The sequence below is a fragment of the Ascaphus truei genome, chromosome 1 (genome assembly GCF_040206685.1).
Source record: "Ascaphus truei isolate aAscTru1 chromosome 1, aAscTru1.hap1, whole genome shotgun sequence".
Lineage (NCBI taxonomy): Eukaryota > Metazoa > Chordata > Amphibia > Anura > Ascaphidae > Ascaphus > Ascaphus truei.
This window is the reverse complement of record NC_134483.1, coordinates 364,347,927-364,365,009: the sequence shown is the minus strand read 5'-3', so window position 1 is coordinate 364,365,009 and position 17,083 is coordinate 364,347,927. Positions and strand designations below refer to the sequence as shown.

At 44.4% G+C, this 17,083-nt stretch overlaps 1 protein-coding gene across 2 annotated transcripts in view; it reads right to left on the bottom strand.

Moving 5' to 3' along the window:
- Positions 1-17,083, bottom strand: part of ZDHHC2 (zDHHC palmitoyltransferase 2) — a 127,972-nt gene that overhangs the window by 74,189 nt on the left and 36,700 nt on the right. For both annotated transcript variants that reach the window (XM_075610022.1, XM_075610028.1), the window contains exons 3-4: positions 12,823-12,917; positions 10,399-10,519 (exon numbers count right to left, since the gene is read on the bottom strand). In XM_075610022.1, coding sequence (XP_075466137.1) covers positions 10,399-10,519; positions 12,823-12,917 — 216 coding nt within the window. The remainder of the gene's footprint in view (positions 1-10,398; positions 10,520-12,822; positions 12,918-17,083) is intronic.

Below are 17,083 nucleotides of genomic sequence, written 5' to 3'. Positions count from 1 at the left end.
CAGAGCAGAGTGTACTGAGTAAGAGCCAGACAGGCTTCCTGCCAAACCACCGCACCACGGATCACATCTATACCCTACACAGCCTGATCAATAAACATGTCCACAGGAGGCGCATGCGCGAGGCTGGAGCAGATGGCAGCATAAACCTAGAGCTCCATCCCCCACCTCCCACAAAGTCATAAAAACGGCAATAATCACTGAAAAAACCCACAAATAAAAGCAGGAAAAGAGTAAGAGATACCCCCAGGATGGCTCCGCTATCAGCGAAAAAGAAAAAGGAAGGCGATTTAAGGCGATATTTGGGACGTTCTGCCCCACGAGGCGCTGCCGCAGCGGGACCGCCAGAGTCAACAGCAGGATCAGACTCAGAGAGAGAAGAAGACCCCACACTGCATCAGCCCACCCAGATGCCTGTCCGGATATGCGATTTTGATCGCTTATACCAGGACATGAAAGATATGATATATGTCAGACTACAGGACATGAAAAAAGAGGTTCAGGGGCTGGGGGAGAGAACGGGCGCCCTAGAGGAAAAGATGGCGGCCGCTTCTAAACAACATAAAAAAGCAGATAAAAAAATCACATATATGCAAACTCAAATTACAGAGATACTAGACAGACAGGAGGATGCCGAAAACCGGGACCGCAGAAACAATATCAGGGTGCGCGGCGTCCCAGAAACGATTACAGACGCAGAGGACTTTATATCCAGATGGCTGGAAACCATATTACCCGATCTCCCTGCGGCAGAAAGAGTGATGGACCGCTGCCACAGAGCCCTCAGAAGCCGCCCGGCAGCAGCTGATCAACCGCGGGACATCATTGCAAGGTTGCACTATTTTAAAACTAGAGACGCGATCTTTAAATGTGCACGAATGGAGGGAGCATGCCGGTTTGAGGGAATCGCTATCCAGCTGTTCCAGGATCTATCCCCGATCACCCTCACGAGACGAAGAGCACTACACCCGGTCACCAAGCTGCTGAGAGACCGAGCGGTGAGATACCGCTGGACCTTTCCGTTTGGCCTGATGGTGATACGGAACGGAAGGGCCTTAACTATAAAAGACCCAGGAGAAGGCGAAGAATTCCTGCATAAACTGGGACTGAAGGAGGGCCAGACGCAAAGCCCCAGGAGAGAGGCACGGGAGGATCCAGAATGGAGCACCGTGGGAGCGCCAAAATCTCCCGAGGCCCGTTGAACCCCCCAGTTTCCTGAAACTAACTAAGTCCAGTTGACTACAATTACAGTTTGAAAGTTGGAGCAAAGCTTCCCACACCAGTTTGCCACTCAAAGAACTTGCCAAGATATCTGTCAATGTCGCTGCCCTGTCGGTAATACCACTAAGAGGACTTCTCGGATTGCCTGAAAAAGAAAATTCAAAACCTTACCTGAAGCTGCAAATGGCGACTTGAGCTGGAACGCAAGACTCCCAACATGGTGCCCCAGACTGCGGCTCACAGCATGGCTTCGTTGCAGAAGTGGAGGGCCTCCGGGCGCGGGAACAGGTGAGGAGACGTCCCTCTCCGCGGGCTGACTGAAGGAAAATGGCGGCCGACGGAAATACGTCATCGGAAGTGGACCAGACGCCATCTTGGAGGTGGCAGAGGAGCAGATACGCCGGAAAGAAGCACTGGCAAGCACCGGAAGAGCACAGCACTTAATGGAAGATGGGCACCACCGCTATCGAGGACTTAAGGCGCTAACAGCACTAATGGCGGCATGAAAGGACAAACACGGGCAAAGACACTACCCCGTAGCGGAAGCAGGGAATAATGATTCTCTCCGGGAAACAGAGGGGCGGAGGTAGGGGAGACCCAATTGATTCACCAGCGCTTAGCATGAGAGCAGAGAGGCGGGGGCATAGCATGAAGGGCTAGTCAATCGTAGCCTACCATACACCACTAACGAGCAATATAGTACCCAGCACAACAGAAGGTCGGAACGTACATAGACACTGAGACAGGCAGGAAAGTACAAGAAAGGATAGCAAACAGGGGCAAACAGTTATTTTGTACAAGTTAACAGTTACACTCCAATAGTTAATGCATTAAGCTGCACTTACAGGTAGCACGCAAAGTTACACAAAGTGGCCGTTACACTAATTCATTACTACGTTGCTTAGACAAGGGAGGAGGAGGGGAGCGCTGCCTCTCGCGAAGGCTTTGAGCATGAGTCTCCACATGGGCGTGGAAGAGACGACCCACGAGAGGCCCATGGAAGTCCCATTTAGGCCAGCCAAGAAGGATGGGAGGGGGGGAAGGAGGGCCATCCCGTACTCCATCCAGGCTGCACGCCTGAGAAGGGCAGAGAAGGAGATTGGGGGAGCTAGCTCTCGCCCAATCCCCGGAATGTTGATATGTGTTGAAATGATTGTTGAACTGTGTTTTTTTATGTTTTCCCAGTGTGTTTCCCCCTGTACCCCTATGCCATGGCTCCAGACTGCGGACAAGCAGAATCAAGCACAGGAACTCCCGCCACCCACATCGCTGTCACCAGAGGCTCAGACGGCTGATTCCGCAAGAGTAAAGGTTGGGAACCACAATCATGAATAAAGGGATTACCATCATCTCACATAACGTTAAGGGCTTTAATAATCCAGGGAAACGCAGACTAGCTTTAGCTGACTATAAAAAAACAGACCCTGACATCATCCTCTTACAGGAAACTAATTTTTCGCCCCAAAATTTATCGACCATAGATATAAGAACTGGTTCTCAGCCTCAGCCACAAAAAAAAAAAGAGGAGTAGCCATTCTGGTGCATAACCGTTTGCCCCTGACGATTACGACCATTAAAAAAGACTACAACGGCCGATTTATCATTTTAGTCGGTGAAATAAGAGGTCAACCAATCACGCTGGCAAATGTTTATGCTCCAAGTGAAGGCACGGAAGCTTTCTTAGACAGATTTTTCGCTGTACTCCGGAGAGTAGCGCAAGGTTGTGTAATACTGGGGGGCGACTTCAACCAAACCCTAGACCCTATAATGGACAGATGCACTCCGGGCAGTAAAAATAGCTCTAAGATAAGACAAACTTGGAATAGAGGGCTACATTCCAATAACCTACTAGATATTTGGCGAGAACAGCACCGCCAGGATAAAGGTTTCACATTCTACTCCCATCCCCATGACAGATATAGTCGGATAGACTACCTGTTTGTATCAAGTAGAATGGTTTCACAGATCTCCCACACGGGCATCCACGATATTTCGTGGTCAGATCATGCACCGATTGAGCTCCGGTGCACTAATTTTAGTCTGGACAGACCAGGAGCGAACTGGAAACTAAATGAAGTTTTACTAAAGATCCCCGCAATTGCACAAAACGTAGGGGACAAGATCAGGGAATATTTTCAGGAGAATATAGGAAGTGTGACTTCGCAGGCTGTCTTATGGGAGGCCCATAAGGCGACTCTGAGAGGAGAGCTCATGAGGATTGCAAGCAGGCGAAAGAGAGAGAAGGACAAAAAAATCAATCACTTACAAGCAGAATTAGCTGTCCTCTCAACTCGACACAAAAAGAATAAAGACGCGATGACCCTTAAGGAGTTGCTAGACACCAAAACCAAACTGAATATTTTGTTAACCTCCCGAGCTGAAAAAGAGCTGACATGGACTAAGCGGAAATATTTTGAAAAAGCAAACAGGCCAGATACCCTACTTGCCAATAAGTTAAGAGACAAAAACCAGGTCTCCCAAATTCATACAATTCGAACAAAACAAGGGGACCTGACCTCGGACCCTAAAAAAATAGTCAATGAATTTAAGCAATATTACGAGACCCTATACGATGGGGCGAAGGTGGCTCACACGCCAACCACACAAACACGGCTTAAGACGTTCTTGACTGAGGCACAGCTGCCTACAGTAACCAGAGAGGAGAGGGACGCACTGCAGGCAGAATTTACTAGCGAGGAACATCTAGAGGTAATGAAGTCATTGAAAGCAGCCAAGGCCCCAGGCCCAGATGGCTTTTCCAACCTCTATTATAAGAAATTTCGTAAAATACTAGCTCCTCATTTACTAAAACTTTGTAATTCCTTTCTGGATGGTGCCCCTATCCCGAGCTCGATGCTCCAGGCGTCAATCTCTGTAATCTACAAACAAGGCAAAGACCCAGCGGACTGTAAAAGCTACAGACCCATCTCGTTAATAAACTCGGATATAAAAATCTTTTCCAAACTGCTAGCTAACCGCCTTAACCAGGTGTTGTCCAAGTTGGTCCATCCTGATCAAGTAGGGTTCATATGTGGTCGACAACCAGCTGATAACACCAGACGGATTATTGACTTAATTGATCTGGCGCAGAAAAAACATATCCCGTCTATGGTGCTTAGTCTAGATGCTGAAAAAGCGTTCGACAGAATAGACTGGCCCTACCTGAGGGCGACGCTTGGGGCGTTCGGGCTGGGAAGGAGAATGATAGAGGCAATTCTCGCTTTGTATCAGGGACCGACGGCGAAGGTCCGTCACCAGGGCTTCCCTTCGGAAGAATTCCAGATAAAGAGCGGCACCAGACAGGGCTGTCCCCTGTCACCCCTCCTCTTTGCGCTTTGTATTGAACCCCTGGCGGCACACATCCATCTCAGCCCAAATATAACAGGTATCCAAATCAGTGACCAGCCACACAAGGTGGCCCTGTATGCTGATGACGTGATACTCACTCTATCACAGCCCCTCACCTCTCTGCCGAACGTCTTCCAATTACTAGGGGAATTTAATACAATATCGGGATTTAAAATTAACCAGGCAAAATCAGAGGCACTAAATATCAATTTACCTAAGGCCACTGAGAAATTGATCACACTAAATTTTGAATTCAAATGGCAAGCCTCCTGCATCAAATATCTAGGAATAAATATCACAAAACAATCAGATACCCTTTATAAAGCGAATTACCCCAGATTAATTCGGACACTGAAGGAAGATCTCCGGAAATGGGCAGGGTACAACATATCCTGGATCGGGAAGATCCAATCACTGAAAATGAATCTCCTACCCAGGATACTATACCTATTTCAGACTCTTCCAATAAATAGGGAGGAGATCCTTCGGTTACAGTCCGCAATGGTGAAATTTATCTGGGGTAATAAAACCCCCCGTATCAAAACTAGTATACTAATTCGACCCACTACAAAAGGAGGACTAGCGGTACCTTGCCTGTTGTCGTACTATAGAGCGGCCCAATTAACCCAAATCATCCAGTGGCATACCCACCCTATCCAGAGGCGATGGGTAGCGCTGGAGGCGGCCTGCTGTACCCCGGTGGCATTGCAGGACCTGATATGGCTTCCTAACAAGGTCCGCAAGGACTTCACAAATCCGCTCCCCGCGGTAGTCAGCTCTTTGGCAGTTTGGGACAAAAGCAAATATAAGCACGTCTTGATGAGACAACACTCCTTGATGACCCCAATTTTGGGGAACCCTGATTTCGCTCCGGGCCTGCAGAAGAAAGATTTTATTACATGGACACAGAAGGGTTATACTCGCCTTCGACACCTGGAGGGTAGAATATCGATTAAATCGTTTGAGCAAATTAAATCTGAAAAGTCAATTCCAAATTCAGAATTCTTTAGATACCTCCAGCTAAGAGCTTTCTATGACAAATTTCCCATCCGCGCTAAACGCACTAATTTTGAGCAGCTCTGTTCTGTTGGAGCAGGAACCAAGGGACTTATCTCTACAATGTATAAAGCGGTGGTCTGTCCGACTCCTGACGCTGACGTGACATTAAAATATAGGAACAGGTGGGAAAGAGATCTAGGAGACACATTAGAGGACAAAGACTGGGATCAAATTAGTTTGGCGGCAGCTAAAAGCTCGATTTGCACGACATTGAAGGAGAACGCGTATAAAGTCCTAATGAGGTGGTATCTGACTCCAACACGATTATCAAAGTTTGTCAGAGGTTACCCCCCATTGTGCCCTAAACAATGTGGGGAGCAGGCAGACTTGCTACACATGCTGTGGGGCTGCACCAAGGTACTCCCAATCTGGGAGGAGATCAGAAATTGGCTTCAGAGAATTCTCGACCGCACGATCCCTTTGGACCCCTGGTTGTTTCTGCTGGCCAGATGCACTCAGGGGCTAAACAGGTCGGAGCACAAATTAATTGCACATTTTGCAACCGCCCTGAGGTGCGAACTCGCAGCATTGTGGAAGCAACCGGACATACCAAACATCCCAAAAATCAGAAATCGAATTTGGCACGTTTGCCGGATGGAACAGTTAACAAGTCTGGTTAACGACACCGGCACAAATTTTCTCAAAGTCTGGTCACCATGGCTAGCTCTGAACGATATCCCTGGGGTTAACACCTCCAATATACTGCTTTAATAGTTGTAGACGCGTCCTCCTTGGATGAAGTGTAGAAGACAGGGAGACATAGACGCTTATCAGAACAAGGAGATAAATAAAAGGGGCAGAGAAAAGGATAGACAAGGGCCAAGATACTCCAGAAGAGTTCAGCAACCAACGCTACGACAGCAGTCACTGTGAGATCTTGCGGATCAGCTGTCCTATAAACCCAAGAAGTCCGGGAAGCAGCGAGAACCACAACCCCTATGTGGAGCCCAGCTGAACTGGAATCGTTCGATGGCAACCCCCTCCCCCCTCCCCGCCCCCCCCTTCCTACCTCCCCCCCCCCGGTGTAGTATGTCGGTACGTCTTGTTGGTCTGTTCGTATCCCCAGTATGTCTTTTGTGAGTATACTTATATTATGAGTTGTTGTGGATACATTTGTATATGACAATGGGTTGGAAGAAAATGTGATCATTGTACCATGCACTCAACAAAAATAAAAAAACTTTTGGTTGAAAAAAACATGTCCACAACACCAACAAGGGCAAAATCTTTGCTTGCTTTGTGGACTTCAAAAAAGCCTTCGACTCCATCTGGCATCCAGGCCTATTGCTGAAAATACTAGAGAGCGGAATAGGGGATAGAACATACGACACGATCAAAAGTATGTACTCCGAAAACAAATGCTGCGTGAAAGTAAATAACAAAAGGACAGACTTCTTCCATCAAGGCCGTGGAGTTAGACAGGGCTGCAGCCTGAGTCCCACACTGTTTAACATCTACATCAATGAGCTCGCAGCAGCCCTAGAATCCTCCCCAGCACCTGGGCTCATCTTGGCTGGAACTGAAATTAAGTCTCTACTATACGCAGACGACCTGCTCCTGCTGTCTCCAACAGAACAAGGCCTCCAACAGAAACTGGCAATACTAGAAAAATTCAGCCAGACCTGGGCACTCTCTGTGAACCTAGAAAAAACCAGAATAATTATATTCCAAAAAAAATCAAAAAAACATCCAACCATATCTCAATTCACACTGGACGACAAAGCACTAGAACAGACAACGAGCTACACATACCTTGGTCTGACAATCAGCTCATCGGGGAAATTCAACCTGGCCATAAATACATTGAAGGAGAAGGCCCGCAGAGCATTTTATGCAATAAGGAAACAGATGTACCACCTCAAATCACCAATAAGAATCTGGGAGAAAATATTCAACAGCATCATCACACCCATCCTTCTGTACGGCAGCGAAGTGTGGGGCCCTGTAACATACCCAGACTCCACAAAATGGGATACCAGCCCAACAGAAATACTGCATCTGGAATTCTGCAAATACCTTCTCCAAGTACACAGGAGTACATCAAACAATGCATGCCGGGCTGAGCTGGGCCGCTTTCCTCTACTGCTCACGGTACAGAAGAGAGCACTGACATTCTGGGCTCACCTAAACACCAGCCATCCACAGTCTTACTGCTACAGAGCAATGCGAAGCCAGGACCTCCTCACTAAACCCTGTGCCATCAAACAACTTGTCCTCTCACTCCAAGGACAAAACCCCACACAGATTAACAACCTGCCGAAAAAAGAAATCAACTCAATCGCCAACGAAATGAAGAAGCAGTATATGACAAGATGGGAAAATGATATCCAACGCTCAAAGAAGCTGGAGACCTACCACAGCCTAAAGAGAGAATACACTCTGGCACCCTACCTACTGAAGGTAAAAGACCCAAAACAGAGACAGACCCTGAGCCAGTACAGAATAAGTGCCCACAGCCTAGAAATAGAAACAGGCAGGCACAGACAAAACTGGAAGCCCCGGGAGATGAGACTGTGCCAAAGATGTGAGCTAGGTGAGGTAGAAGATGAAACTCACTTCCTGTTGCGTTGCACACAATACTCTGAAGTGAGGAGTGCCCACCTAGAGAAACTCACTGCTGTTATCCAGAACTTTAATAATTCAGAAGAGAACCAAAAAATAGCGATCCTCCTGGGAGAAGATGAAACCACAGCAGAACTAGCTGCACACTATATCAGCACCTGCCACAAGCTGAGAGACATACATTAACCCCCACCCCTGTGTGAAACTGTTACCCATATACCCTGCAATCATTATACCCTATCCCTAGTATTCGTGTAATTATTGTCCCCCACCCCCTATTATTCACGCTTTGGCAATACTGAAATGTTCTTTCGTCATGCCAATAAAGCTGATTTGATTTGATTTGAGTCAGAGAGAGAGAGTCAGAGAGAGAGAGAGAGAGTCAGAGAGAGAGAGAGAGAGTCAGAGAGAGAGAGAGAGAGTCAGAGAGAGAGAGTCAGAGAGAGAGAGAGTCAGTCAGAGAGAGAGAGAGTCAGTCAGAGAGAGAGTCAGTCAGAGAGAGAGAGTCAGTCAGAGAGAGAGAGTCAGTCAGAGAGAGAGAGTCAGTCAGAGAGAGGAAGTCAGTTAGTCACAGAGTCAGTCAGAGAGAGTCAGTCAGAGAGAGAGAGAGAGTCAGTCAGAGAGAGAGAGTCAGTCACAGAGTCAGTCACAGAGTCAGTCAGAGAGAGAGAGAGTCAGTCAGAGAGAGAGAGAGTCAGTCAGAGAGTCTGTCAGAGAGAGAGTCTGTCAGAGAGAGAGTCTGTCAGAGAGAGAGTCTGTCAGAGAGAGTCTGTCAGAGAGAGAGTCTATCAGAGAGAGAGTCTGTCAGAGAGAGAGAGAGAGAGAGAGTCAGTCAGAGAGAGAGAGTCAGAGAGAGAGAGAGTCAGAGAGAGAGAGAGTCAGTCAGAGAGAGAGAGTCAGGGAGAGAGAGAGTCAGACAGAGAGAGAGAGAGAGTCAGTCAGAGAGAATGAGAGAGAGTCAGTCAGAGAGAGTGAGTGAGAGTCAGTCAGAGAGAGTGAGTGAGAGTCAGTCAGAGAGAGTGAGTGAGAGTCAGTCAGAGAGAGAGAGTGAGAGTCAGTCAGAGAGAGAGAGAGTGAGAGTCAGTCATAGAGTGAGAGTCAGTCAGAGAGTGAGAGTCAGTCAGAGTGAGAGTCAGTCAGAGAGTGAGAGTCAGTCAGAGTGAGAGTCAGTCAGAGAGTGAGTGAGAGTCAGTCAGAGAGAGAGAGTGAGAGTCAGTCAGAGAGAGAGAGTGAGAGTCAGTCAGAGAGAGGGAGGGAGTCAGTCAGAGAGAGGGAGGGAGTCAGTCAGAGAGAGGGAGAGAGAGAATCAGAGATGCCAAGTGTCAGGAAAAAAACATTAATTTTATCGTTCTTTTTTTTATACTGTACTTTTCGAAATAAACCTAAGTTTCTATGAAAATTGAAGTTTTTGTTTTTTTGCGGCCCACATAAACTTAAACCTTGTTTATTTGGCCCGTGTTAGCCTTTGAGTTTGACATGCTTGCTGTACGGGGACTTCCTGGAGTCAGTCACCAAGACATTTGAACTGTACTAAAGAACAGATGACAAGTTTTCATTCCAAATAACATTTTATTTTATATTTAACAATGGTAGTAGGACCCTCACCTTGATAAAGGTGGCATGGATCAGCTGAAACGTCTGATTGTGGCAAAGCCACTTATTTGCATAAGCCTATTTGTGCCCTCTTACTACCTTTACCTCTATCATGCCTTATTACAGCGGTGCGCAAACTGGGGGGTGCGAGAATTTGCAGGGGGGGTGCGGGCACCGCACTCTTCCCCCAGGCATTTAATTTAATGCCTGGGGAGGCGTGAGGCCTCTGTGACCTCACTTACCTATAAGCAGCTGGGTCTTCGGCGACGCATCGCCATGGCAACGTGGCATCAAATTACGCCGCGGGGTCATGTAACATCACGCGTCACCATGGCAATGCATGTCAAATGACGTGGTGGGGTCACGTGACCCGCAACGTCATTTGAAGCTGTGCCTTTGGGGGTTGGGTGGGGCGGGAGGGCGTGAACGCTGCGGCTCACAGGAAGGGGAAGCTGAAAAAGTTTGCGCAGCGCTGTCTTATTGGACCAACCTTTTTGAGTTGGAGCACCGGCCATTGTTTATTTTCAGTTTTTTTACAGGACTGCTTGAGGAACCTCTTTTATACCTTTCATAATGATAGTCATAATTCAGTACAGACACACACATATTTATACGTACCTCCTGACATTGTCCTGGTATAGACTGGAAGGTTCTTGGCTAGCCTTCTCAGAACCTCTTGCTGGCATTCACCTCTTGGCCCCCTCTCCAGGAGTTCTTTGTCTGCATATGACAGATGGAACTAAAACAACATATACATTTGTTATACTGTATGCATACTACTGTATAAAAACACATTCCCCATACGTCTAAATTGTCCGAGCTTGTGTCAGATAACATTGTTACTAGTGAAAGGAATATATTTTGAAGATTCAATTTAATTTAACCAGTGTTGATTTCTTTCTTTTATAAACATCATTTAAAAGAAAATCTGCAAGAGCTGTTACCTAAGAGCTAATGTGGATTAACCCTTTACTGTCAGAAGGGGTCTGCAAAACTATTACTGCTGTGAAATTATAACGGATAATGTTCTCTGAAAGAATCAGTTGGCACAATGAAAGCTAGTGAAGCACACTACTCCATAAAGTAAAAGTGATGTTTTCTAATGAAGTATCCATCACAAATGAACTCGACTGAACTGCAGCATAGATTGTGTACATTAAACCAGATCCTTTTATTAAACACACAGTGTTCAATACATTAATATTTTTGGTAAACCGATTTTAGATTTCCAATGTACTTTGTTATAATCCAGTATAGAACATGGATGATAATGTTTATATTAATGCTAGCATAGCAAACACATTCAGCAGACATTGGACACTTGGGAACTCTGTGGTTTGCTTTTGTAGAATCTGATTCCATTTCAGCAGGCAGTGTAAATATTTTATGGCGCTAGAGAATGCCAACTAGAGCATTGTTAGGCATCTATTTAATTCAAGTGGATACAGCTACTTTAAATACCAATATGCTCACCACTACTTCGCACATATACATGGATTGGGACCATTTTTTTTTTTAAGAAACAGATGTTATGACTTTTTAACATATAAACTTTTACATACAGTATAAGGTAAGATTTTATAAACCCATACAATAATTACAGCACATGCTTTGCTACCTAATTTAAACACTTAGAGAAACAATTCATTAGACAAGGCGTGCGCAAACGTTTCCCCGTACGCACCCCTGCCTGCTCTCCTCGGCACCTCGTGCCCCTCCCCCCCGCTCGACCCCAGCATCAAATGATGCTGTGGTCATGTGATGTCACGTTGCCATGGTAACATGATGTCACGTGATCCCACAGCGTCATATGATGCCGGGTTACCAGGACGACGTGTCGCTGGATGGGAATGTAAGTGTATTATAGAGGCCTGACGCGGTTCCCCGGCATTTAATATAAATGCCAGGGGGAGAGCACGGGACCTCTATAACTGCTGCGCCCCCCCAAAAAAATCTAGTGCCCCCCTGGTTTAAGCGCACCCCAGTTTGCGTACCGCTGTATTAGACTAACCTTTTAAAAATAATATAAATTGATATATTTATATTTGTGTCGATTCCACTGGGCAATAGTACAGTTTATCTATACATGTGGCCAAGTACAGTATCTCTTTACACTTAACGTAAATTCCCTCATAATTATATAATGTTGGAAGCACTTTATAGTGCATTTATATTCTGCAGAAACATATGAAGGAGTCTGCCTACTATGTAAACACATCTGTGAACCACACTGTTGTCAGACTAACAATTACAAATGTACTGTACATTAGCAGGCTTCATTGTCCCCTCTGATACATTGTGTTATTTTGAGGAACAATGCCACGCACTGCATCTGTACGACATTATCTTTTCTCTAGGTATAAAACACATTGTAATAATTTAGACTTGGCACCAGCGTAGAAACATGTTCTCACCAGCTTCTGAATCAGAGAGAAAACAGATTTCTAAATAAAGGTTATTTTACCTTCAGTACGCTATTACTTCTACTAGTACTTTAAATATACTTCACAAATGTCAAAAGATGATCATGGTCTCTGTTAAACGAGAAACGTTTGCATATACAGTTTCACTGTATAAGTCCCTAATGCATAACTCTTTACCCCTTTAACATAATGCACATCAGATAGTTGCAAGGGAAAACCATAACATATTGTATGAAATTTGTATGGTTTAAATTCTTAAACATCCAATTATATTTCTAAACATGCAACACACACACACACACACACACACACACACACACACACACACACACACACACACACACACACACACACACACACACACACACACACACACACACACACACACACACACACACACACACACATATATTTATATATATATATTTATAAGCTGAAAATGTGATGAAAATTTAACGTGTGAAAGAAACAATATGCATTCTTAGATTGACAAAGCACAACTTGAAATGTTTAATGGCATCCTCCTGTTGATGCGGTAATTATAAAAGCAATTACTCTGAACAGCTCCATAAATGCAATTCTCTCATTGAACAATACTGTGGCCCATGCTTCAACTTACTTCTTTTGCAGGATTCATCGGTAACGTAAAGATGGTCTTCCAGTAGGACCACACAAACAGGAGGACAAAGAAGTGATACGCTATCAGGCACAACACTTTGAAGAAAACAAATAAATAATCATTTTATTTTACTTCATGCTTAATAACGTACTGTATACATTAGTTTCAGTTCAGAAACATACAATATCATCAATTCGCCATTGGAAGGCCCTTTCCACAGATTTTAGTGAAAATCGTAATCAAATAGTCAAATAGTCAAATCGTAATTCCAGACTATATCATATAAAATGGTTATCCAAATAATTTTAAAAAAAAGAGAAAAGATGATACATTTACGTGTGTGTTTAAACTTGTAAATTATATTTATTCTGTACTCTACACAAAGTGCAAGAAGATAAAATGTATATGGTGGTTTTTGTTTATCAGTACAGTAGTAGTAATAATTCACTGGTTATCCCCCAGTAAATAGAAGGGTAAAATAGGTACATCTTACAGAGAATATCTGCCCGTATGTGCGGATTCTAGAATAATATAAAAACGAAATGCTGCCACAAACGATTAGCGTTCTAACTAATTTTCTATAGAACAGTTTTTAATTAAGAGCAGAGCAATTAAGTTCTGGATGTCTTTAGTTTATTTTGTTAGAATACCATCTTTGTTGAACTAAGGCAAATTGATCATGCTATGTCAAACAATGTCTATTCCATTCCATTATTTAAAAGATAGTCAGAACTAGCACCACACCCAAGGTAGTCAATGTCCCTCCATTTAGAACTTTCCCAAAGCTACTATACTATAAAATGGCGGGATCTCACTTCCTATACAGGGTAAACAGAGGTTTATGGAGAAGACACAATTTTGTATTATTAGTTTGTTTTGTTTCAGCGCACTTCATCGCAGTACACATTCATTTACAAGATTCTTTTAAACAGTCTCAGTCCAACCTAGAGAAGGAATTGGATAAAATGGAAACCTGAGCAGGTAAATAGCAAACTAGCTTCAATACAGATACATGTACTGTATGGTTATGCATTTGAAAGTCAAGAACAAGCATGCTAGGTAGAAACCAAATGGGACAAAATTAGGTGACGTGACTTCATGTGAAGCAGTCGCGTAATTTGACACGCTTTTCCATGACGTTGTGTCACGTTACATGACCCCCCGCCATTTAATTTAAATGCCATGGGGAAGAGTGCGGGGCCTCTGCAACCGCCCGCGCCCCCCCAGAAAAATCCCGTGCCCGCCCCCCAGTTTGCGCACCGCTGACTTAAGGTGTTAAATGCTCCCTGAATGTTAGTGATGTAAGAGTATGTGTGTGTGTGTATGTGTGTATATATGTGTGTAAATAGAAATATATAAAGCACCCACAGTGTATACAGCGCTTTACAAAAGGTGTGTGTGGAGTGGGAGTGTATACCAATGGTGTGGGTAGGTGTAGAAATGTAAGAGAGTATTGCATTACTATTAATGTGTGTAGATACTATGTGGTCCCTATTGGTATATAGGGATAGAATTACATTGTACATTTGTATGTTTAAGAGACAGCTGTGTGTGCATTCATATAGCGCAGTATGTATAAACATGGCCTTTAGCACTCATGTGTCAGGATATTGATTCATGAAGCTGTGGTCTCGGTTTAGGCCACCGCTAAGGGTCCAGAACAGTTGCATACATTTGTATTCATGCAACCGTCTCTCTTTCAGTGTTCTAAGATTCCCTTTGAGTATGGCCACCTTCAGGTCGTTCATCTTATGGCCAGAGTCAGAGAAATGTTCGCCCACAGGACTGTCTCTTGTTCCGTGTGTGATGCCGGGGCGATGCAGATTAATTCTCTTGTTTAGCCCCTGTCCCGTCTCACCTATGTAGTAGCAGCACCCTGGGCATTTCATGCATAAGGTAAATGAAATTACTGGAGGAACAGGTGAACCTTCTTCTGATTTTGTACTCCAGATTCCTGTGTGGTATTTGTATTGTGCCCGCTGTGTGGAGCATTGCGCAGGTTTTGCATCTTGTGTCCTGGCATGGTTTTGTTCCGTTGTTGTACTGTTGAATACTTTACTCCTCACCATCATTTTCTTGAGATTATGAAGTTGTCTGTATGATAATAAGAGTGTTTCAGGGAAGACCTGTTGCAGTCTTGTATCTTCCTGGAGAATAGGTTCTAATTCTTTGATGATCTTGCATATGGCTTCTAGGTGTGGGTTATGTGACCACCAAAGGTACCCTGTCGCTTGTCTCTTTCTGTCTGTATTCAAGAAGATCACTTCTTGGTATTATGGTGGCTTTGTTAATTTGCTGGTCTACAATTCTGTGGTTATATCCACAGTTTATGAAATCCGTTCTCAAGGAACGCTGTAATCCGCTGGCCTCTGTCTGCTGTGCTGGAGTATATCCGGTTGTATCGTATGGCTTGACTGTAGATGGTTGCATGCTTAGTGTGTGTGTGGTGGAAACTGTTGTCCCTCAAATAGCTGGCTCTGTCTGTATGTTTGCGGTATACAGAAATCTGTAGTTGGTTGTTCTTTATAGTAATGGTGGTGTCTAGGAAATATACTTAGTCCGGGGAATGGGTGAGTTTGAGGTTGATGGTTAGGTGGAACGTATTGAAATTCTCATGGAATTGTATGAGGTCCTGTTCACCAGACGTCCAAATGAGGAGGATGTAATCGATGTAGCAAAGGTATGTAAGGTGTTTCAAGTGACAGGTGGAAAGAAAGTCACTTTCCAGTTTTGCGCAGAACAGATTGGCATACTGTGGCGCCATCCGAGTGCCCATAGCGGTCACGGTTGTCTGGAGGTATATGTAATTTCCAAATGTGAAGTAGTTATGGATTAGAATAAATTCGATGCATTTAGTCACTGTCTCTGTAAGTGGCTCCTGCGGTCCCAGAAAGTAGTATCTGCAGGCAGAAATCCCATCTTTGTGGGGGATGTTTGTGTTATATATAATGTATACACACACACACACATATATATTGTAGTGGGTTTGGGTTTTGAGCTTGCTAAGACTGTATGTACTTTTCAAATGAGACATCTAAGAGGGAAAGTTATTACGACCTGTTTATAAAAATATAGAAATATATTCAAGGCAGTACAAGGAACTTTCAAGGAACAGTACAAATGACACAGGGTCATCTCTTGAGAATGGGGAAAAGTAGATTTAATCAGAAGGAAAAGGGTTCTTTACAATAAGGCCAGCTAAAATATGAAATGTACTGTACTGCTCATGGAGGCTGTGATGGTAGATACAAGTGATGTACAGTATTTATAGCAGCAGTCATGCCCATTTTGCATATTCATTGTTTTTAGAGAATTGGAACCTGGCGCTTCCTCAGCAGATAAACTGCACTATTCCTAGATGCAAGGATCCTGGATCCCAAGATACGTCCTGTTTTAGTTGCTGGGTTGCTTCCTGGATTTTCCTCACTAAACTTCAATAACTTCAGTGCATTACTGTTCGGGTTTGCATGTTTTTATAGAATGCTATGAAATATGTGTAAAAACGGTATTCACTAAGAAAAATGGCAAGTTTTTTTATCGTGCACTAAAAAAATCGCACTAATTTGTGTTTGCTTAAAGAGCAAAATGTCGCTCCAGTAAGAGCTGCACAGAAAGAGCTGCCTCTCCCTGCACAGCTCTTATAGGTGATCACGCAGTTTTAATTTGAATAACACAGTATTGAAGCAGGGAGCTGAACCGCATTCATTTCAGCCTCGGGGACACCTGGTTCCCGAGTTACAGGCCCCGGTGCAGGTATCCCCGTAAAGTTTAAATCTCCAGTGTCACATGACCGGAACATTTAAACAATGCAGGATTATACTGGCACCACATACTGTAACTCAAGAAGCAGGGGGTCCCCTGAGGCTGAAATGAATGCAGTTCAGTTCTGGAGACCCCTTGCTTCAATACTTAAAATATTTATTTTAAAATATTAAAATAAAATAAAAACAGCTTCATTACATTAGCGGCTAGCCATTAAGGCAATGAAGGAGTTAAGCCAGAGTTCCTTTTGTTTGGGGGTAGAGGGGATCGGTGAAGGGGGCAGTTTCCCCAGGATGGGTTGTTAGGCCTACCAGGAAGGTTGCGGCAGGAGTTAACCCCTTCAATACTATTGTGGTGGTAACCACTATGGTAATGAAGGGGTTAACTCCTTCCGCTACCCACCCGAGAGGCCTAACCACCCACCCTTGGGCAACTACCCCCTTCACCCACCCCCTTTACTCCCAATAAACATTAAAATACAACAACCCTATTACACACC